Below are 24,012 nucleotides of genomic sequence, written 5' to 3' on the forward strand. Positions count from 1 at the left end.
AAGCCACTCAACATACACAGTACATTCAGTCAAGTCCCAGCTTATGTTTCAGATCCAAACCTGGAAGGTGAGATCTCTTAGAGGTTTCACATTGCATTATGCATGTGGTGTATGCCCCAGGATCTGCATTTGCATGCTCCATATGGAACAGCAGTATATCTATTTTTGTTTAATTGCAACCACAGGAAGATTTGCCTTTCCTTTCTGTCTCCCATAATTGCTTTTTTGTCCAAATGAAAGTGAAAGGAAACTATGGCTACTTAGCTTTTTTGTTTTTGTTGTATAAAAATCATTTTTCCTATATGAAACACAGTTAACCCCAATCTACTCTTCCTACTTTACATTTAAACACGTTTTCCAATTTCAGGAATCATCAGACTTACCTGAAAGGAGATGATAGCTAGATTTGGACAGGAATTGTTGACCTACGCCTGAATCTCCAGTAGGAATCTACATGGGTAATTCTAATATTCTAACAGTCTTCTTCTCAGATTAGAACTCCCACATTAATCATGTCTTTTCTCCTTTAACCATAACCTGATAGTCAAATCCTCTATCACACCATTTTTTCCATGAAATGTTAGAGCAAATCACCAGAAAAATACATGACACCTATCGATGCTATGTTACAATTTTAAGGTAAAATTGTAAGGCACCTTCAATTAAACTCTCCATGCCATTTACTTATGATTTATTTCTTAGGTGCATAAAATATTATCTACAGAATGGACTAAGTGCAGCTGATGCTGTTGGTTTCCCCTTGCACACTACTTTCCGTTCTGCCTCATGACTAAAATATCAACACTCTTTCACTCTGCTATCATTTTTTTTTCTGTCAGTTCACATTTTCCATAAAATCTAGAGAGGAATGATTTTGTACTCTTTTCCAGAGGGAGGCTTTTGTCTAATCCTACTTTCCCTTGCTACTGAGGATATTAGGGATGGACATCTGAGCATGGGATTATAAATATTTTCTCTCTTTTTTTTTTAAAAGCTGAGGATGGAATCCAGTGCCTTGCACTTGCTACCACTGAGCTAAATCCCCAACCCTGGGATTATAAATATTTTGGAGAGCAGAAGGATGTGAGTACCTGATGTGTTGCTCATTGGTAGCAGTCACCTTGTGATTGTCGTGGCAATTAATATGTAGAAAAAGGAAAAATGATTCAAGCAGAAAATTTAAAAAGTAGAGAAACTGAGTCATGGCCTGATGTTAATTAAGTACTTGAATGTCAATTTAGCTTTATTATGCTTTCCTGGGTAAGGAGGGTATATGGTTCCTATTTGGGCAGCGGTTATGGGGCATAGAGTTAAAAACATTGAAACTTTTAACACAGCAGTTCTCAACCTGTGGGTTTTGACCTTTAGAGGGTCAAAGGACCCTTTTACAGAGGTTGCCTAAGATTATCTACATATCTGATATTTACATTATGATTCATAACAGTTGCAAAATTACAGTTATGAAGTAGCAATGAAAATAAGTTTTTGATGGTGGGGGTAACCATCACAGGAGGAATTGCATTCAGGGGTTGCAGCACTAGGAAAGTTGAGAGCCACTGATTTAACAAGTCAGAAATTTTCTCATAGTGCTCACTTCTGAGTGTGCTGTGATCCCTCAATTAGCAGAAAGAAGAAGCTAAGATAGGGTATGAGGAATCCCCGTTGAGTGGGGGACACAGAGCTACTCAGCCCCAAGAGTGAAGAATTTATCTTACCACCACCACCATCACCACCACAACCACCACCATTATTTCCATATCATGCCAACAACTTATAGCCACTGACATATTGGAAATCGTTTCTTATATTAAAGTAATCATGAGACAAGGTGGGGAAGTTATAAAACATAATGACTTGTGCTATTAAAACATTCCTTCATGTTGTCCCCAACAGTTTCTAAAACCCTGTAACATAAGAAGCATTTATCTTGTCAGAGGTAATATATTTTAGAACTTCAAATTGTTCAGTGTTGTCTACATCTTTAACAGCTGTCTTAGCAAACAGTTTCCTCCCCTGCAGCATTTATGTACGCACCACCACAGAAAGCTGTTTCAATTACAAGTTACTAAAATAAATAGGCTATAATGCAATTTGCCCTTCATAAAAATTGGTGAATTCTTACTAGGTTTACAATGTTTCTAATAATTAAATTGCAAATGCATTCAGTGAGCTTCCATCTCTGTGCATTTTACAGATGTATTTTGTACAGTAACGTATTAGCACTTTCCAAACCATGTTTTCATCAAAACCTAATGGCATGTTTTAAACAAGAGAAATTTTAAAACACAAAAAGAAAATCTCATTTTCTCAAAAAATAGTTCTCTAAATAAAAGAAATATTATTCTTTCCTTCCCCAAATTGAGCAGTGCATCAAACAAATATGATTACAAATTAAAGAATGCAGACTCCAGATTCATTATTTACATTATTGGATGGCGTGGAATATCTCCATATAGAACAGCATCTTCAGTGTATTTGGTTTGTCTAATGTAATAATTGCAATTTTTCTCAGCAAACAGTTTTATTCTGCTTTTCAAATAAAGATTAAAGAAAAAAAAAAAAAAAACTCTTCTAGAGGAGAAAGCGGCCAGAGAGAGCTGTCTGTTATATTATTAAGTGTGAGAAAGGTCATGCAAAAAAAAGTGAAAGATTTCATTATCATATGAATCACTTTCAAAATGTAAAAGGAATATGTCTTCATGTTGGTGGCAAAGTTGCCTTTCTTTTTAATTCCTCCCTACTCTGATGGTTGTCTTTGCTTTACAAAATGAGCATAAAACACAGAAAATGCCAAATTAAATCCCAGTTTTCTGCTATAACTACCTTCACCCACCAAAACAGCTATGAGAGAACAAAAGCTACAAGGCAACTGTCCCCACAACTGATGTTTACCATAGTATGTGAGCCGCCCTCTTGCCACATTTCTTCCTCGTGAATTCTCAGCAATGCACTCATAGGAGCCTGTATCTTCCTGTTGGAAGTTCGAGATTTCGAGCACACCATTGAACTTTCTCAATTTAATTTTGTTGGGAAATGGCATCCCATCACTTCTTCTCCAGTTAATCTGAGGAACAGGGCTGATAAGGAAATTGTCAAGTCATTTGCTGTTCTCTGAAAATCTTAGAAACTCAAAAACGGAAAGCTTTGGTTAAGAGAGCCAAAGACACAGGTTTCAGATGCAGGCTATTTCCAGGAGTAAATTCTTGTTTTGATGCAGGGTCTAACTAGGTAGATCAGACTTGCTGCTCACTCCTGATCCTTCTGCTATGACATCTGAATGATGATTACAGGCATGTGCTACCACACCCAGGTTTACATCTTTGAGATGATATTTTAATACAATAAACTGGTTATCTTTGCCAGTCAACTTATGCTTTAAGTGCAGAAAAATATGACAAATGGATAAGTAAATGACAATCTTTTTTCTGGCTTAGCTTATGGAATTGGTAAGGTACTTTCAATTTCTCCAAATTTCTTTTAAAGCTTCAAAATACATCATATACGTATACTTTCCTGTATTCAACTTTTCCCTTGCTTCTAAAGAAACTTTTAAAAACTTACAAAATCAAATAAAGATTAAGTTCTTTGAAAAAAAATGATAATACTTAAAACCCCTTAGTTAAATTTACAAAATGGAAGAGAGAAGAACCAAGCTGACAAAATTAGAGACAAATGGGGTGTTGTCACAACAGATTCCCATGAAATCCAGACCATCCGCAGTAAACATTGACAAATTATATTTCAAAAAGTTAGAAAATCTAAAAGAAATGGATGAATTTGTAAATGTGCATGATTTACCAAAATTAAAACTGGAATATATTATAAATACATTTTTCTTTATTAAGAAATTTTTTATTCATTTTACATACCAACCACAGATCCCCTTCTCATCCCTCCTCTCGCTCTCCCCCTGTCTTTCCCCCCAACCCATCCCCCATTCCCTCCTCTGAAAAGGTAAGGCCTCCCATGGGGAGTCAACAAAGCTTGGTACATTAGATTGAGGCAGGTCCAAGCCTCCCCCAACATCAAGGTTGTGCAAGGTGTCCCACCATAGGTAATGGGCTCCAAAAAGGCAGTTCATGCATCAGGAATAGATCTTGATCCTATTGCCAGGGGCCTCTTAAACAGACCAAGCTATACAACTGCCTCACTTATGCAAAGGGCCTAGTCCAGTCCCATGCAGGCTCCATATCTGTTGGTCTAAAGTTCATGAGTTCCCACTAGCTTAGTTCAGCTGTCTCTGTAGGTTTTCCCATCATGATCTTGATGCCCCTTGTTCATAGACTCCCACTTTCCTCTCTTAGACTGGACTCCTGGAGCTCAGCCTGGTGCTTGGCTGTGGATCTACATAAAGCAAATCCCAGGACCAGATGGATTCACTACTGAATTTTCTCAAATTTTTAAGGAAGTTCTTATCCTAACATTGCTCAAGCAGTTTGACAAGGAAGAAAAGGAAAGACATTACCAGGTTCATCCTATGAAGTCAGTATTATTCTGATACCAAAGTTGGATAAAGACATGCAAAAAAGAAAAATGCAGAGCAAGTCCCCAGACTAACATATGAATGAAAAAATTCTTAACAAAGTACTTGCAAACTGAATTCAGGAACACATAAAGTCATAAGTCATGACTAAGTTAGCTTCATCTCTGAGATAAAAGTTGGTTCAACAGATAGAAATCAATAAATGTAGTAAACCATATGAATAAATGTAAGGACAGAAATCACATAATCACCTTGATAGCTGCTGAAAAGGCATCTCACAAAATTCAGCATTCGGTCATGATGAAAGTCATGGAGACTTTAGGAAATCATCTATCATACTTCAAAATAATAAAAGGTCCGTATAAAAAGAACCCATAGACAACTTTCCACTAAATTGTAAAAAACTGAGACCATTTTCTTCAAAATATGGCATCAGACTAGGATGTCTGTGGCGGTTTGAAAGAAAATGGCCCCCAAAGGAAGTGGCACTATTCGGAGGTGTGGCCTTGTTTTAGGAAGTGTGTCATTGTGAGGGAGGGCTTTGAAGTCTCTTTCATTCAAACTTCCCTCAGTGTGACTGCCAGTGGACTTCCTGCTGCCTCAGGTCAAGATGTAGAAGCTCCAGCACCATGCCTGCTTGCATGCTGCCATGCTCCCGGTTATAATATTAATGGGCTGAACCTCTGAAACTGTAAGTGAGCATCCCCAATTAAATGTTTTCTTTCTTATTTATTATTTATTTGTATAATTTGTAAATAAATTTGTATTTTATTTAATTAACATTTTTCTATTTATTTTACATACAGACCATTGTTTCACCTTCCTCCTCCCCTCGTGTTCCCTCTCCCTGCCTCACATCTACTCCCATCCCCATCCATGCCAACTTTCAGAAAGGGGCGGGCCTCCCTTGGGCTTGAAAAAAGCATGGCACATCAAGTTGAGGCAGGACCTAGCTCCTCCCCCTGTATCTAGGCTAATCCATCATGGGGAACAGGTTCCCAATCCCTCTGCTAGGAGCCTTACAAACAAACCAAGCTACACAACTGTCACACACATGCAGAGGGCCTAGGTCAGTCCTATGCAGGTTCCCTAACTGTTGGTTCAGAGTCCATGAGCTCCCATGAGCTCCTGTCAGCTGTCTCTGTGGGTTCCTATGTCAATGTTTTCTTTATAAGAGTTGCCATGGTCATGGTATCTCTTCACAGCAATAGAAACCCTAACTAAGACTATGACTCTCTCACTTCTTACATAGTATAGTGTTCAGATCAGTCTTAGTTAGAACAATAAAAATGATAAAGACAGTACAGAGATAAAAATGGGAAAAGAATTCAAGCTATCCCTATCTGCAGATGGCATTGCTGTATACTTAAAAAACCCTATATTATCCTTTTTAATAACATTACAAGGTACAAAATCAATATATGAAAATCAATTGAATGAAATTTGGTTCAAATCTGTTACCCTATACCAAAAACAACTGAAAGCACATCGAAGAACTTAAGTAAAATGCTAAAACTTCTAGAGGAAAACATTGGAAATGTCTTTCAAAACACAGGCATAGGCAAGGACATTGAACAGAACTCTATAAGCCCAGGAACCAGCCTCAAGAACTAACAAACAGTACTGCATGAAATTAAAAGGCTTCTACACAGTGAAAGAAACAATAAACAGAGTAAACAGCCTACATAATGGAAGACAATCCTAACAAGCCATAGCTATGACAAGGGGCTAACATTACAAATTTACAAAGAATTACAAAGATTAAACGCCAATGACATGAAATTGCCAATGAACAAATGGATAATGAAATAACCAGGCAGTTACCAGAAGAAGAAACACAGATGCTGATGATATATTTTAAATGATCAAAAGTGTGAATTAATACTATTCTGAGATACTACTTCATCCCAGCCAGAGTGGCTATCAGAGAAATCAGACAACAGATAGTGAAAAAGATACTGAGAAAGAGAAAACCTTATTTATGGCTAGTGGAAATGCAAACTAGTATAACCAATATAAAAATCAGTATGGAGGCTTAACAAAAAATAAAATGAATATATAACTAAATTTTACCATTTGGGAGCATATACCCAAAAGACTCCATACTCTACAACAGAGATACTTGCTCATCCATGCTTACTGATACTCTATTTTGATATCAAAGAAATGCAAAGAGCTTAGATGAAAATGTGGTATGTACTCAGAATGAATTTTATTCAGTTGTAAAAAAATGAAATTTGTAGGGAAATTGGTAGATCTGAAAATATAATACTATGTGAGCTGATTGAAAAATCAGAAATACAAAAAAGGTATATTCTTCATATATGGATTCTAGTCTGTAAAATGTCTTTAAACATACACACTCACACGGTTACACACATACACATGTTTAGTTGTAGTCTTAAAATCAAGAAAGGAGATCAAGAGAGGGAAAATAGGTGATGAAGAAGGGTAGGTAAGCAAATGTACTTACATGACATGAAAGAAGAAAAGAGAGGGGATTGGATAAAAGTCAGGATCAAGAGTAGCAGAGGGTGGAAGAGAAATGGGGTAAGGAAAATCTATTAAAATACTCATTTGCAATCCTACAGTGAGATCTAATATCTTGTACTACACTATAAAATAAAAATATTTTAAAGGTATAAATAAAAATAAATTATGCTATGAAGAAAAAAAATAGAACCATCTGTACGTCCTCAAGTATTCTAACAACATATGGGATTGTTAAAGAACTTACTTTCCAAGGGCGAAGCATTCCAACTTCACAGTTGAACCTTTAGCTGCTGGAAGAGTTTCTGGAAACTGGACTTCTATCTTAGGTTCATATTCACCCATGACACCTGTGAATTCACAATACAAAATTTGCTAGTGTCAGTGTTTATTTGGCTCCCCTTTGAACATACTACCACTTTCAGTGATTGAAATGATTGACTGGTACTAACCTTGACCAAACATGCACCCTGAATAACATTTAGAACTCTGGATTCATGGAGTCAAAAATACTGCAGTATGCAAAATGTTTTAAAGAAATTCATTGAAATGCTATATTCAATGTAATCATATCTATTTAAGCTGACATCCATAACATATTAATAATCCCTGGAATTTCCTATGGTACAAAGATTATAGGAGGGGTTTTGATAAATGGTAGCCTCATCACATAGGTGCCAATCTTAAACATAATAAATGGCTCCCTGGAATCAAACCATGGTGATTTAACATGTGGGGCACTCTGATTCCATTATAACTGACTGGAAAGTGCTTCCATATTTGTATATAAGACATTATGGTCTATGAGATATGATTTAGTTTAATAAGTCAACTACCTAGGCTTATAACTTGGCACCTCTTTTTCTTCTCCAAAAATCAAATGTAAAATGTAGTCCATGTTGGTCTAAAACCCACTGTGTAGCCCATAATGACCGTGAACTTCTGAACTTGCTATTGTCCTGTCAAGCTGTGTGATTACAGGCATGTACCACCATATCCATTTTGTATAGCTCTGAAGATCAACCCAGGGCTATGTACTTGCTAGGCAAGTATTCTACCTGGTAAGCTATAGCCCCAGCTCCTAAACTGGCTTTCTCCTGAATCTGACAGATACCTCTTTAGCAATGATCAGGGAGGTAATACCACAGAAGTTTTTTTTCTATAGTTTTATTTTAGTGAGATATTTTAGCTCATAACAAAACACTCACAAACTTTAAACAATTTCAAGCTGACAAAAATGCAAACAAGTGACATCATGGGCATTCCACTGTAGGTCTCTTACCATCAGAGCGTAGCACCAAAGGGGTTGGGGAGCCCAATACTCTGGCATTTGTTACAGTGCTAGTCACCACACATGTGTAATTTCCCACATCAGATGACTCCACCTTAGCTATGTAGAGGTGCCCTGTCTCTTGAGAGACAAATCTCCGGCTGTCTTCTTCAACAAATGATGGATACTCGTTGAAGACCCAAGCATATGATAGTTCTATCAAAAGTTAAGAAGAAATACATTTCATTACTTAGCAAAGTATGCCAGAGTCAGTTAGAAGTCTACAAAAATGAGGTTTTTTGGCGAGTCATAGAAGAGCACTTAGGGAAATGATTCCACATTTATTTTACATTACCGTGGGGAACACTGCTGATTGGCATTCTAATGCACAGAGCACCTTTGCTTCCTTCTTTGTCCCTGTTCTAGGTTATGGTTTTATATGCCTTGCTGACTTCGCCCTTGCTCCCTTTTAGTTGGTGCTTCTATAATTCTGTATTCCTAAATTACCAATCACATAATAGCAAGTCCTACCATCAAACTTATCACAGCTCCTTAGCTTCTTATGAGTAACACATAGTGACTCAATCACCACATAAGTCCCTCCCACAAACTCTGCCAAGCTCTAGGTTTCTCTTGCTCCTGGATCTTTGTATATTCTGCTCTTGGGCCTACAAAGACTTTGTCTTGCTTGTTCTTTCTTCGTCCCTCCATCCCTTTCTTTCTTTCTTTTGTTCATTCTTCCTTCCTTCCTTCCTTCCTTCCTTCCTTCCTTCCTTCCTTCCTTCCTTCCTTCCTTCCTTCCTTCCTCTCTCTCTCTGTGTCTCCCTCCCTCTTTGTTTCTTTCCTTCTTTTTTCTTTCTCTATTTATTTATTTATTTATTTATTTATTTATTTATTTATTTATTTAGTAAACAGTCATATATTCATCACATATACTATTGAGTTTCAAAAAGACATTTTATACAAGCAAATAATATACTTTGACCATGTTCTCACATGTGCCAACCCTACACTTTTGCCCCTCCCCTCCCATTAGTCCCCTTCCTAAAGAGTTTCATTTCTACTTTCATGTCATATATACATAATGGTTTTACATATCTCTATGAAGTCTGTGATCCACAAATGTTGCAAGGACTCTACATACTGCTCATGGGAATGTAACTTAGTTCAGTCATCATGGAAATCGCTATGGAGAGCTCTCAAAAAATTAAAAGAAGATTTTCCATATGATTTATATACGCTACTCTTGGGTATTTACATGGAAGACACTAAGTAAACATCACAGAGAAATTTTTACATGTTAATGTTTTCTGAAGTATTATTTACAATAACTAAGTTTAGATGCCTTTCCAGACATGTATGACTGAAGAAAAGATGGTTTTTTTCAGGTATAAAGAAGAATGAAATTGTGCCATTTGCAGTAAAATTATTTATTTTATTTTTAATTGTCTGTGTGTGTGCATGAGTGTGTGTGTGTGTGTGTGTGTGTGTGTGTGTGTGTGTGTGTGTGTGTATGTGTGTGTGTGTGTACAGGTCCTTTCAGAGGCCTAAAGAGGTCATTAGATCCACTGGAACTGGAGTTTAAGGCAGTTGTGAGCTGACAGACCTGGGTGATGATAACAGGATTCCAGTCCTTTGCAAGAGTAGTGTGTGCCCTTAATCACTAAGCCACCACTCAAAACTCTAGAGCAATGTCAAAGTTTATTCTAATGTAAGCACTTATTATCCAAAATGTAATGACTATCTCCTCAATTGTCTCTGTGGTAATAACAAAATGATCTCAATTTTTCAATTTTGTAGCCCAGGCTGGCCTCGAACTCACGGAGATCCGCCTGCCTCTGCCTCCCGAGTGCTGGGATTAAAGGCGTGCGCCACCACCGCCCGGCTCAATTTTTCAATTTTATCTGTGGTGTCTGAAATCCAACCAAGGATCAGCACATACTTCTGAGTGCTTTACCATGAGTCACATCCTCAACCCTGATATCAGTTTTAAGCCAACTGTTTCCATTTCTACCTGCAACTAAAACATTAAATGCATTTATCAGGTCCTGCATAAGCATTTGTTGGGTCAAGGAAGGACACAAAATGGTAGAAGTTGTGAGCAAAAATCTACTAAGAGGGTCTTTACCAATTGTGGGCCAGTGTAAACAACTGTCTCTTTAGGAAATATACTCTCCTCTACAAGGATGGCATCTGAATAGTATTAGGCTTCTATTTGAGGTTTTAGATCCTCAAATTATTGAGAGCTAAGTGTTACAAGGCAAAGCTTCTGTGCTTGCTTTACTGGCTTCCTTCTTCCTTGGCTCTGTTTTCTTTCGCAATTACACTAACCTTACTTCCCTGGTTAATTCCAATAAAGGTCTTCCAAAAGATTTTTTGAAAACATTTGCTATCAATAAAAATTTGATGAGGTACAGGTAAAAATAGATTTGAAGCACAATTGTAATCATAAAATATCTTTCCTTTTGGGAAAGAATGGACAATCACTTGATAGAAAGCACTGTGAAATGATGTGAGAAGTTTGGTTGAAAGATGGTCCAAGTACAAGGGGGAGGGGATGTGAAATTCTTTCATGACTGAAGATTAGACATAAGTATCAAGAGAATATTCAAACACACAAGGATAAAAGCCCTCCAGGGGGAGCACAGAGCATATAAAAGGCCAGCAGAGTAACTAAAGGCCTGAAAACCATGGCAGTAACAATCCATGGGAATGCTAGTGACAATGTTCTGTCTCAACCGAGGGAACACATTGCATGTTACATATTCACAAACACTGCCTTCTTTTCCTAAAGAGCGAGGAATATTTTATGAAGGTCTAATTAAGTCAATGATGAGATAGGAAAGTCCAAAGTTGTTTGTTGAATTTTATGAAAATAAAAAAAAAACCCTGAAACACTAATTCCCATTGGTCTCTTGCTTACCCTAATGCTGCTTATTCACCCTATAACAATACCACATAAATCTTAGAGAAAAATAATGTTGAATGGGCAGGATGAGCTTCTTCTTCAATTGGTGAAACTGGCTGCTGCAGTAGTGGTGGCTCTTTAGAGTCCTCCTGTGGCTCTCGGCCAACCTTCACCTTTCAGATGCCCCTTCCACATCATTTTTGTTTAATGGAGGCAAAGCATTCTTTCTCTGCTTATTAAAATGCTCAAGACACAGAGTTTACGCAGTAGTCATCTTTTATTATCCATCTAGATTAAAATTTTGTACCCAGTATAGAAATTAGGCAATCAAAATAAACTGCAGTTTATCCAAAATAAGAATAATTGGAAGAAAGGATTCAGTGTAAGGGTCAGAAAACCTAATATATGGTAAATACATGTAAGCAAGTATTTTAACATGAGGCTGTATCAACAATAGTTATATGTAATACCTTGGAAATATCACAAGTATAATTTTAATTTAAAACACTCATTGTAAAATAATATGTATTACATGATTCCACTTACTGTTTTTCTTTTCATCATAACAGTATTTTAATTCAATCAAGAATGGGATGATTTTTGTCTCTGTCATAGTAATGGTTTAGTTAGGGAAGCTAAAGAAGGAAAATCAAACATGTCTGTGTGTACCTCTGGGATACTCTGGTAGATCTGGGAGACTCCTCTCAGGTCCCACTAAAGAGAACCCATTGCAGAGGAGGTAGATAAATGTCCTCTACATGCGTACTAGAGGCAGGTGCTATGGCCACAATCACCTGGACTTCTCCTAACTCACTGAATGCTCACCATTCCTGCTCCATGTAGGGTTTTTCTAATGGACAGCTTTGTTTGGAACACTCCACAGAGAAATTCCCAAAATATTTTCAGATCTTTGTTACAGTGTGACTCTTCTCTTTGTCCACAAATATGTGAACTGATTCTTAGTTGTTCTTCCTCACTCTAATCCCTCTCCCTTATGCTTTTACAGGTCTTCCTTAGTAATCCTTTTCAAATCTGATCCTTTAATCTTATTTCAGTGTTTACTTCCTAGGAACCTGAACTGAACCTGGTTGCTGACATTGAACAGAAGAGTTTTCTGTATTTCAAACTCTCCCTTTCTTTTGATCAGGAGGGAGGGTCTATTCAGGATCATAAACTTCCTTTCCCAGGGATAATTGATATTCTTTTAAATTTCTATCAAGTTAATACCTTCACCTCACTTCCAGGTTTTTCAAATATGCTGGCATCTGTCCTATAGACCAGCAAAGCTCTTTGGTATCCCAGTGAGAAACAGTATAAGGCTCTCTGTCCCTGACACTGACACCAAAAAAAAGAGAAAGCTGGTTCACTTTTAAAGCAACTCTTGCCTCTATGAGGTAAATTAGTAAGTAGAAGGAATAAAACCCCTCATAATCTAAAGGCCTAATGACAAGAAGTTGCTATCTACAGCAGTGAGGATTCATATTCTCCTTTCAGGAGTTAGTGTCATCAGGTGGACACAGAAGTCAATCACCGATCTCTAAATTACTGAGAAGAACTCCAACCTTAAACAATCACTCAGTACTAATTTATCCACAATCTTTATTAAACAATGCATCATAAATAGTTTACACTGTAAAGGGTGATTTTAAAGTTTCATAAGCACTTCCTTTCTCTAAATATCCCAACAGTACAGCTTATATAATGTTAAATTTAGGCACTCATTTATATGGATGTGAATAATAAAATAGAGCTCTTCTCTAGTACAACCTCAGAAAAATCCAGACAATAATGATTCTTGACCACCAACAATTGAAAACAAGGAGAAGAAACAGGAGTATGGAGGAGGAGGCCTCTTGTAGCTGGAAAATACTTAAAGAGGAAATACTTAAAATAGACTTTGAGATGCAAGTAAGGATTGAAGAAGTACATACCTAATAAGGTTTTCAAATATCTAAATCAAAGCTCAAGAGTTTGGGTGAATATTAGTGTATTATGCAGAATACTGATCCCAGTACTCCAAATGCAGCCCTGCAACCTAGGGATATGTCTGTCATTAGACACTGAAGAGGGACTCTGCAGATGTAAGTAACATGGGGTATTGAGATGGGAAGAGTCTCCTGGGTTATCTGAGTGGGTCAAGAGTTACTGTAAGGATGATAATGAGCAGGAGGCAGAAGAGCTACAGCCAAAGAGAAGAACCTCTGCCCATCAAAGCAGGAGTTTCCACTATCACAGACAGATATTTTTTTAAGATACCATGTTCTGAAAAAGGCTGTGAATGCAGGTAGCCTGTAAGGGCCAAACAAGGTAGATGACAGGGGCTCCCCTCAGCCTCCAAAAGAACAGCAGGAATACGTATCTGCCTATATCTTGACATTTAGCCAACTAAACTGATAATTTGATTCTGGACTTGCGTATATCTATCCATGTTACTATGTTTGCCTGAATTTGTCAATGTAGCAGTGAGGTAGTGTACAGACATACCTGGCCATGGGATGGTGCTAAAGACACATACTGTTAAGGACATTGCAGTGAACCTGAACGTGCCTAATGTAATCAATCACCAGGATCCTTCTATGGAAAGACACACAGGAAGGTCAGAGAAAGGGCTGACTAATGAGCAGATGTCTGAGGAAGGTGATTACTTGCTGGAGGGCCAAGAGCCAAGGAATATAGGCAGCTACTGGCAACTGCCAAGAGCAAGGGCCATGAAGCCTTGGCCAAGGTTCTGGGAAAGAATTCAGCAAAAGCAACTCTCAGTACCGTGCTGTCAATCTCAGGAAATTCCTGTTGAAATTTAATGTTGCACAACAAATTCATGCTGGTTTTAGTAACCGTGTTGTGCATTAGTAATAGCTGTAATAGGAAATCAACATAAATGATAATAGCCAACAACAAATAAATATTTACGTTTCCTAGATTTATTTCTGTAGTTGTCATAAAACACCGTGAGAAAAGTAATTTAGGGGAGAAAGGGTTTATTTTAGCCCACAATTCCAGATTATAGTCCATCATTATGGAAGTTAAGGTGGGTACTTCAAGAGCTAGCCATAGCCGTGATCAAGAGCAGAGAATGCATGTATGTTCACCAATGTTGTCTCTTTTATACACTTACACAGTTCAGGACCCAAAAACGAAAGGAGCAGTGTGGCCACAATGGTCAGGACCTCCACCTCAATTAAAGCACCCAAAACAATCCTCACAAACATGCTCAATTGCCAACATATCTAGAGGACTTCTTAATGAGACTCTCTTCCTGGGTGACTCTAGATCATGTCAAGTTGGCAATTAAAAGTAACCATGACACAATGTTACATATTTCGAATAAAATTCCCCAAGTAATAAGAAGAAAATAGATTATATGATACTAGAGTTAGAGAGCCAAAGGAGGAAATCATGCTTTAAAGAATACAATTATAAAGGTTCATATATAGGAGGAGAGGCATGGAATATTCCAAAATAGAGAATCAATTAGAGCTCTCAAAGTAAACTAGGGACTACTTTTCACAAATATGTAGATCTTTACAGACTCAGGGAAATGATTCCTATCTATGTGTAATTCTTCTCACAAGGTCATGAGAAGTGAGTAGAAGTTTGTACCACCCACATTGTTTATAGACTTTTTTGTCTTAAAGGAAAGATCTGCATCAAGTTCGCATTTGCTACTGTATGAGTACGTTAAAATTTGTAGATCATAGGTCTGATTAAAAACATTTGAAGCTGGGCGGTGGTGGCGCATGCCTTTAATCCCAGCACTTGGGAGGCAGAGGCAGGCGGATCTCTGTGAGTTCGAGGACAGCCTGGGCTACCAAGTGAGTTCCAGGAAAAGGCGCAAAGCTACTCAGAGAAATCCTGTCTCGAAGAAAAAAAAAAAAAAAAACATTTGAGAATTACTACAATGATTTACTACATTCTGAAATAAAGTAAAATAACATCTGTGATACTATGAGAATTTACTTATAAAAAACTTCATTTGCAATAAATGTTAATTGAGTATTGCACAGCCAAATACATATCAGTTCAGTATCCTTTGGGAGGATTCAGCATCATTTTATGTAAAATGATAAATAAGCTAGAAGCTATGCTAAAATGATAATTTCATAGACACCAACAAACTAGGCTCTACATAACCTCTTGATGAAATTATAAATACACTATGGTTAAATAATATGGCCGCTAGGCTTTCTATTAACAAAGCTATAAGGGTATTAGAAATAGCAAATATCTTTTTTTTTAACTAGGGAGCTAAGAGTGTCTAACAATCAAAGCCATAAATAAAGAGAATAAAGTTCTGAAATTCTGCCTTCTGAAAAGTAGTCCATGATGGATGATGTCACTTTGTCAGTCACATTCCTTCCCAGGTCACTGAAGTGTACAACTAGTCAATTTAACATGAAATATGCCACTCTGGTGTTTACCTGGAGAAATATTAATGCACATACTACTGACATTTGAGGGTTTATTTCTAGTTCCACTATGAAATTCTATTATGAAGGAGATTTAATCCGCAGCCCAGACATTTTCTAGAAGAAATTCTGCCAAACAAAAATGCAGTTAGGCAAAATTGTAAAAGTAACTTGGGCCATTTTCTGTGGTGCCAACTGGGGAAGTCTGACCTATTTTTAAGATGAGACTTATTTAAAAGCACAGGGAGGCATACCTGATGTCATTCAAGATTTTAGCAGCGATTCACACAATCGAAAATAAAATTATGTTCTGAGGTTTACAGGTCATGCTACATGGCTGACAGTCTGGGATAGAGTGCATGTCCCACAGACTAAAACAAGGTAAAAACTAGAAAGAATGGTCAGTGGTTAGGAGCTGGCATGAGGCATCAGAGGCTGGGAGCTGTTGTTCAAAAGATGTTTTAAAATTTGTTGTTATATACAGCAGGTTTCTCTGGGTGATTATGAATATTTACTCAATCCATTTTGACTTTGAGTCCTAGTAAGTCTGACTTATGAGTTTCTAAGCAGAACTGTATCAAGGCCTGAAATTATGTTTTTAGGTTAGCCCCAAGGTGAAAGTTAGGATCTTGTGCATGGTTGGGAGTCAAGCCCAATTTTCAACTGCCTGTAAACTAGTTTGGAGCATTCTTCCCCCTTCCCTCTCCCTCTCTCTCTCTTTAAATTAGCTCCCTCCTCTTTTCTCTGGTACCATTGCTAATAACACTGATATGATGGGGTTTCTGCCTCCTTATGCTCAGGGCACCTAGAAAGGCCACTGTGTAACTGTGTATTGCTTTTTTTTTGTGATATGCATTCATTTTCTCATGCTATTTTCAATAAATGTCCCCGGTGCAATCACCATTTCAGGCTGTTTACACTGGATTGACCTTATTCTTTCTTCTTTTTTTCCAAGGAGATCTCAAGTCAAGAGGGTGAAAGTTGAAACCATATTCAGTGGCAATCACATGGTCCATCAGTGGTTTTTGATACCCAAGGAGAAGTGGCAAAATCATTGCAAAGCTTTGACTGACATCCTTCCTCCCAAAAGGCTGGTGAAAGCATGTCATTGCCAAAGAAATCAGTTTACATTTCAACAGAGGGAAATGTAAGTCATTTAGGCCTCAGATAGACTCTTCAAGGAACTTAATCTCTAGTATGAATGATGTTGGGACTCAGGAAGAAGACCACAGAACAACAGTTAAAACATCTGTGTTCCTTTTTCTCATCTCTGACAAAGAAATACTTTGATAAACCAACTCAAAGGAAGAAATATTTCTTTTGACTCACCATATTAGGTACTGTCATGAAAAGGAAACCATGAAAACAGGAGTGGGAAGCAGCCAGTTACATCCTGCGGGAGTCAGGGAGCAGAAAAGGGAGAATGCTTGATCTCAGCTGGCTTTCTCCTTCATCCCTTTTCTGATCCCAGCCCAACCGTGATACCCACATTCATGGTAGGTCTTCTGCTTCACTTAATCCTTTCTAGATAGGTGTTTCTTAACCAATTATGTTTATATATCACTATGATAGTATATAATATAGAATTTGCTGTTTCTCCATTTTTATTATATAAGAGTTCAAAGACCTTGAAAAAATGTTAGAAAGCAATTTTAAGATTAGTTCCAAACTAATGCAGGAAATTATTGGTTTCATAACCAAAGCCTTCCTGTACAGTGAAAAGAAAGTGATTTGTCATAGGAAAATATCACATGACAATGCCTCATGCCATATGCATGCTGATGTGCAGAACTTAGACATCTGGCAGAGTGCTATGTCTTGGGAGTCCCCTTTCCTCATCACTCACAGTAACTAGTGGACAATTCTTAAGGCTTTAGTGGCAGTAAACAGCATTTTCTTTTTAAGTGCAGTCTAGGAGATATAAAAAACCTTACAGCTCATGGGAGCGCTAATTGGAGCCAATTATACTTTGATTGACCTACCTTGCTATTAAAATGATATGCAAAATTTACACTGCCCTTGCAAAATGGAAATTTTCTTCAGAACAAACTAACTACAGGAAGCCGTCCCTGTAATGAATCCGAAGGTGGTGCTTGTGAGTTATAATTCCCACATCAACTCTAAGAGGCTAATTCCAGAGAGGGGCTTTGCAGGGCTGCAAATGATACAAAAGAACCCTAGAGTCATGAAAAGGTGCAATAAAATAGCTGAAATAATTAAAGGCAAAGGAATCAAGGAACAGCATCACAAAATGTAGCCCATTTCTCATTAGGTCTGATTTTTCATTTATGAAATTTTAAGCTCCCCTTTTAAAGAATGCCATGGGAACATGATTGCTCTCTTCTATGTGCCTGGGCTTTTAAAACAAAATAAAATGTCCATTTACAGTGCTAAGTTGAAATGAGATCATTAGAAGATGAAGTCATCCTACTGTATGATAAGGCTTTCGGTCTTTTTCTTTCTTTCTTTCTTTCTTTCTTTCTTTCTTCCTTCCTTCCTTCCTTCCTTCCTTCCTTCCTTCCTTCCTTCCTTCCTTCCTTCCTTCCTTCCTTCTTTCTTTCTTTCTTTCTTTCTTTCTTTCTTTCTTTCTTTCGTGTGTGTGTAGTGTACAATGTGTGTGTGGTGTGTGTATTTGTGATGTGTGTGTGTGTGGTATATGTATGGTGTGTGTATTGTGTGTGTATGGTGTGTATACGTATGGTGTGTGTAAGTAGCATGTTTGTATCTGTGTGTATGTATGTTTAGTGTGTGTATGTGTGTGTAGTGTATGTATGGTGTGTGTGTGGTGTGTATGTGTGTGTGGTGTGTGTATGGTATGTGGTGTATGTGGTGTGTATATGTGTGTATCGTGTGTGTATATGTGTCTGGTGTATGTGTATGTGGTATGTGTGTGGTGTGTATGTGTGTGTGGTGTGTGTATGGTATGTAGTGTGTGCGTGGTGTGTATATGTGTGTATGGTGTGTGTATATGTGTCTGGTGTATGTGTATGTGGTATGTGTGGGGTGTGTGTGTGTGTGTGTGTTTGTGTGTGTGTGCGTGCATGTAGCCTTGAATTGCTTTCCACTCTATTCATCAAGACATCTATTCATCACCAACTCAGAGTTCACTAGTCTAGCTAGCTAGCTTGCTCTGGGCATCCCTTGTCTCTAACTTCAGAGGACTGGAATGAGAAGCCTGCCATGCACACCTGGCACTTACAGGAGTACTGTGCATATGAGCTCAGGCTCTGTGCTTCCATGGAGAGCTCTTTAAACACTGAGCCATGTTCTCAGATCTATAAGGGACTTCTTGGCACTGATGATACATAATTACACAGGAAGTTGGACAAATTCTTGAAGTTTACTTTTTTCTTTTGTTCTTACACACACACACACACACACACACACACACACACACACACACACCTATGTTGCTGTTACTTACATCAGTAGCACATCAAATCTTTCAATTCAATCTTACACTGTTGTTGAGCAGTGGTGGCACACCCCTTTAATCCCAGCACTCAGGAGGCAGAGGCAGGCAGATCTCTGAGTTTGAGGCCAGCCTGGCCTACAGAGTGAGTTCTAGGACAGCCAGGGCTACACAGAGAAATCTTGTCTGGAAACACTAAACACAAAACAAAAGAACAACAACAACAAAGACCCTTATACCTTCGATCTGACTTTTCGGAATGACAGGCTAAAATAAAAAGAGATGGTTCCATTTATAAATCATATAAATGAAAGTGGTACAAAGCCACCTGATTCTAAGCATTTGATTAAATATTATGCTTGATTATCAAATAAATGTAAGCACAAAAATAATTCATACAGACATCAATAATTAACAGTAATTTCCATCCACACTTTCAGACAGGCGGTATTCTCAATAGAGGCCAGTTTCTATTCCAGAGGACACTTTGGAGTTCACAGGGGCCTCCTGTTCAAACTCAGATTTACACAGGAGGTCGCAAGCTTTAAAGAACATAATAGGAAAAAGAAATCAGGAAGACAGAGTATCTCAAGTTCTCTCTTGTTATGCTCAGTAATAAACAGATTCAACCTCACCATCTTCCCAAACTTCTTTTATTCTAGAAAAGCAGACATGTGAAATGAAACATGTACCACTCCATTACCCTGAAGACAAGGCTTTCAAATAAAAAAAAAACTTGCATCTGCTTTTTCTATGATTTTAATAATTCAGCTGAAAGAAATCTCTGCTGAGTTTAGGCAGTGCATGAAGAACCACAACATAACTACTCAAATTTGTTTTTCTCTTTAAATCTTATTTTCTTAGTATTATACTCTTAGAGAGATTTTAAATTTTTTGAATTTTAATTGACAATAATTGTGCCTTTTAAATGGTATAAGCTGTAATGTTTTTATATTTGCATATAATTTGTTGCCTTGATTGGATCCAGCCAATATTCATTAGCTCATACACTTATTATTGTATGATCAATTTTTTGATCATACAATAATATGATCAAAAAGTCTACTCATTTGTCAATTTTAAAATATAGAATATACTATAATTAACTATGCGATAGTTATAAAAAATCATTCCTGTTTCTACCTGAATCTTCAAAGCCTTTGCTCAATATTTCCCCACTTACCACTTTGACTTCAGTAACTGATCATTCTATGTTCCCAAGCATTCACTTTTCTAGATTTTCAATGGAAATGCATAGCATAAATAATAAGGAGTACTTAGCACAAAAATTAGCAGAAAAATAATAAAATAATCTTTTAATGCTCATATCGTACCCTTAAAACCCTCCAAAATGGTGGCTGTTACACTTTCAACTGTATAATTAAAATAATATTTTATTTATTTCTGTGTGTGTGTGTGAGTGTACGTATGTGTGTGAGAGAGTGAGTGTATGCATGCCTGTAAATGTGGAGGCCAGAAGACAGCATGAGATCCCTTGGAGTTGATAGTATGGACAGTTGCAGGATATCCAGCTTGTTAAATGGATATTAGGATCTGAATTCTCGTCCTCATGATTGCAAAGCAAAGGGTCTTAACTGCCGAGTCCTAATTTCTAGTGCAGCTCCACCAATGATGGTCATTAATACATCCACTTTCCATCATTCAGCCTTAGTATTTATTAACACATGATTTCAGTAACAGATGTATGCTCTATTGGCCAGTAAAGGTTGATTATAAGAATGAAATAGTAGCATCCTTACGTAAACTATGTCGAGGAGTCATTTTAACTAATATATTCTGTGAATCCAGTGTTTCACTGCTATGCTAATATCACTCACTATACCTGCTTTCTGGGTTACTGTCTTTCATTTCATTTTTAAAGGGGGCAATTATTATAGTCAGACTCATGCTCTGATATAAAAATTCTAGTGTATCATGGCCTCATTGAGATTTTCAAATCTGTACAACAAGAACCAATGAGGCAGGTAGAGCCAAAGGCATGGAAAGAAAATGTGCTCTGATTTAACTAAAACCATTAGTTTCACAACTTTCTTTCCATTGAGAACTGTCAAAAATTTCTCATCACAGCACTCAACTGGCTAAAAGGGAACTAGCCTTCAAACTCATCCAATTATTTATTATAATCCAAGAATGATGAAATTCTTCTGAGTTATTCCTAAATTGTAGTAGAGTTGATGTTTACTGAATCGATTAAATTTCTTTTCAGCTTTCCTGAAAGACACAGCTTAAAATAGAACTTCTAAATATATAGCTTCTCTCTTTTTATTCCCTTGCTCTGGCTCCAAAAGTATTTACCTGAAACAAAATAAAGAAATTCCATGGAACCACCTGCTCCCTATTTCAGATGTTTCTGTATAGAGAGATTCTAATAAAAGAAACAGGCCTGACTGTGGGAAGCAGAAAACAGTAGTCCTGTGAGTGTTCTCTGACCAGCAAGATGAAAAGTTTTCCCTGCCAGTAGCAAATATGTAGATTTTCAACAGAGAAGCATTCCATTACTCCTTGATTAAAGTCATGCATAAACTCACCTAGGAATTCTAATCTGTTTGACCTAAGTGTTCATTGATTCTATTTCAACTGCAAGGAGTGGGAACTTTATCCTGCCAGTGACTAACTCAATATTACATCTTTAACCAATTCTCCCTAACTGTATAGTATTTTTCTATTCCAAATAAATGTCTGGGAAACAAGTTGTTGATTTCAAGATTGCGCTGATAACAAACCACATAATGCTTTAACTGCGTTCATTAGTATCATCTCAGCTAGCGTAATCTCTCTCCTGCCCTGTGAACTCATGGCAGCAATGTGTTCTAGGTGAAACCTGCACCTGTGTCTGTTGCCTTGTGAGACTGCAGTCCTGTGTATCTAGACAATTTTCTTGTCTTTCTTCAAGCCGCATGTTATGTTATTAGAATGTCTAAAGTACTCACACTTACTTTCGGCTTTCAACATTTTATTCAACAGTGTATCTGATGGTAAATTTATGAGCATCTCTATATCTTCCATCCTCTATTTTATTAATTCAATTAGCTGACCTATAGTTGGCATGCAATGAAAATATTATCTGGTTTCCAACTTGCATTGAGTCATGGGATATTTGAAGCACCATGTTTTACATCAAATGACCTCATAGCTCTACTGTATTTGAAGTCCATAGACACTTATCATCGCTGAGATCTGAGAGTAATAAATTTCACTGCTTCTCTCTAGAGTAATTTCAAATTTGAGTTCAAGAGTCTATGTTTGCACCAAATGTTCTGAGGAAATGGAAAGTAAGACAATAGTGAGAGTCTTAGTGATAACAAGTTGGTAACCAACTCCCACATGGTTAGAGAGTCTTTAATGGTGCCGGGAATATCACTCTAAGTTCATTTGATCCTTTATAAATAGAGATATGAACGGATTTTTTATATCACCTAACATGAAAAAAGATTACATACAATGTAGGATAAAACAAGTTCAGAAAGCGCAAAGATTCAGTATAGATTGTGATTCACTAGGCTATCTTTTTTTACTGCAAAAACAAATTAAAATATGCTTTCTAGGGCATCTTTGGAAGTAGTAGACACGCTTGCTTTAGAGTTAGAGGATTTTAGGGTTAGGAGTAAGTTCATATTCTAGGGATGAGCTTCGGTAAATTTACCTAATTTCTCAGATCTCAGCCTTTATTCCTACTGAAAATTACAAAGATTGCAGCTTTGGTTAGTAACCAGTAGGACAGGATACCTTAGGATATGTGTAATTACCATGAAATTTGGAGTATCTCTATGCCTGCTGTAGTTGGTAGAGGATTTAAATTCTCTCATATAGAATGTATGAAGCTTTTCTGTTTGTGATGTGTTAACTATATTAAAACAACTAGCACATATATCCCATTATAAAGAGAATAAAGTCATTATACCTTGAGGAATCATGTAATTAAGTTTTCTCTGAAAATGTAAAAAAAAAAAAAATAGGGCTAAGTGAAGTTCAGTGGTAGAGTAACTAGCAAAAATTGAATATAAAGCAGAGTAAATTTGATGACTTACTTTGAGCTACACAGTGACCTTAACGATTTATACACATTAGCTTATTTATTACTCTATTTTGAAGGTAAGTCAGTTAAGACCATGCAAAGAGGATTCCATCATTCTACTCAGAAAGATTTGTGTTTTAGAGCTAGAGAAGTAGCTAAGTAGATAGAGGAACCTTTTTTTTCCTTTTTTTTATAAATATTTTTATTTTATAATTAATTTAATTTTACATATCAGCCACGGATTCCCCCATCTCCCCTCCTCCCCCCCCAGTCTCCCCCCACAATCTACCTCCCATTCCCACCTCCTCCAAGGCAAGGTCTCCCCTGGGGATTCAGTCCAGCCTGGTAGATTCAGTTGAGGCAGGTCTAGTCCCTTCTTCCCTGCACCAAGGCTGAGCAAAGTGTCTCAGCATAGGCCCTAGGTTCCAAAAAGCCAGCTCATGCACCAAGGACAGGTCCCAGCTCCAGGTTCGCTGCCTGGGGGCTTCCTAAACAGGTCAATCTCATCAACTGGATAGAGAAACCTTTGTTACTCAAGCTTAATGACCTGAATTCAATCCCCAGGACTGACGCACATGTGAAAAGATAGAATAATTTCCCTTAGTGTCATCTGACCTCTATTCACACACACTATATACACACCTCTGAATCTTCTGTTTCTTTCTCTCATTTACACACATGCACATACAACATGCATATTACTAAAAAACAATAAATAAAGTGGAATTTAAATTTTCATAAAAATAAAGGACTTGAGACTTGGAAGAATGGGTGATGGCATACACTATTCACAAAGCTGCTTCTCTTTGCAGCTCCTCAACCTTTGGAGTAAAATCAGAGTGTGACATCTAAAATCAATTCATGAATTCAATAGGATCAGGAACAGTTAGTGTTTAAGATGTCATATCTGTGCAAACTTTCAAAGTAGTTTCACTGTTTTATAGAAAGCAATTTAGAGGGGCAGTAAAATCATGAATATCAGACAGATAAAACCCAAACAAACAAAA

General features: G+C 37.3%; 1 protein-coding gene across 1 annotated transcript in view; it reads right to left on the reverse strand.

The window, feature by feature from the left end:
* Positions 1–24,012, reverse strand: part of Cntn3 (contactin 3) — a 380,871-nt gene that overhangs the window by 105,672 nt on the left and 251,187 nt on the right. The window contains exons 6-8 of the mRNA XM_042273722.2: positions 8,256–8,459; positions 7,221–7,323; positions 2,893–3,077 (exon numbers count right to left, since the gene is read on the reverse strand). Coding sequence (XP_042129656.2) covers positions 2,893–3,077; positions 7,221–7,323; positions 8,256–8,459 — 492 coding nt within the window. The remainder of the gene's footprint in view (positions 1–2,892; positions 3,078–7,220; positions 7,324–8,255; positions 8,460–24,012) is intronic.

The sequence above is a fragment of the Peromyscus maniculatus genome, chromosome 3, assembly GCF_049852395.1.
Source record: "Peromyscus maniculatus bairdii isolate BWxNUB_F1_BW_parent chromosome 3, HU_Pman_BW_mat_3.1, whole genome shotgun sequence".
Lineage (NCBI taxonomy): Eukaryota > Metazoa > Chordata > Mammalia > Rodentia > Cricetidae > Peromyscus > Peromyscus maniculatus.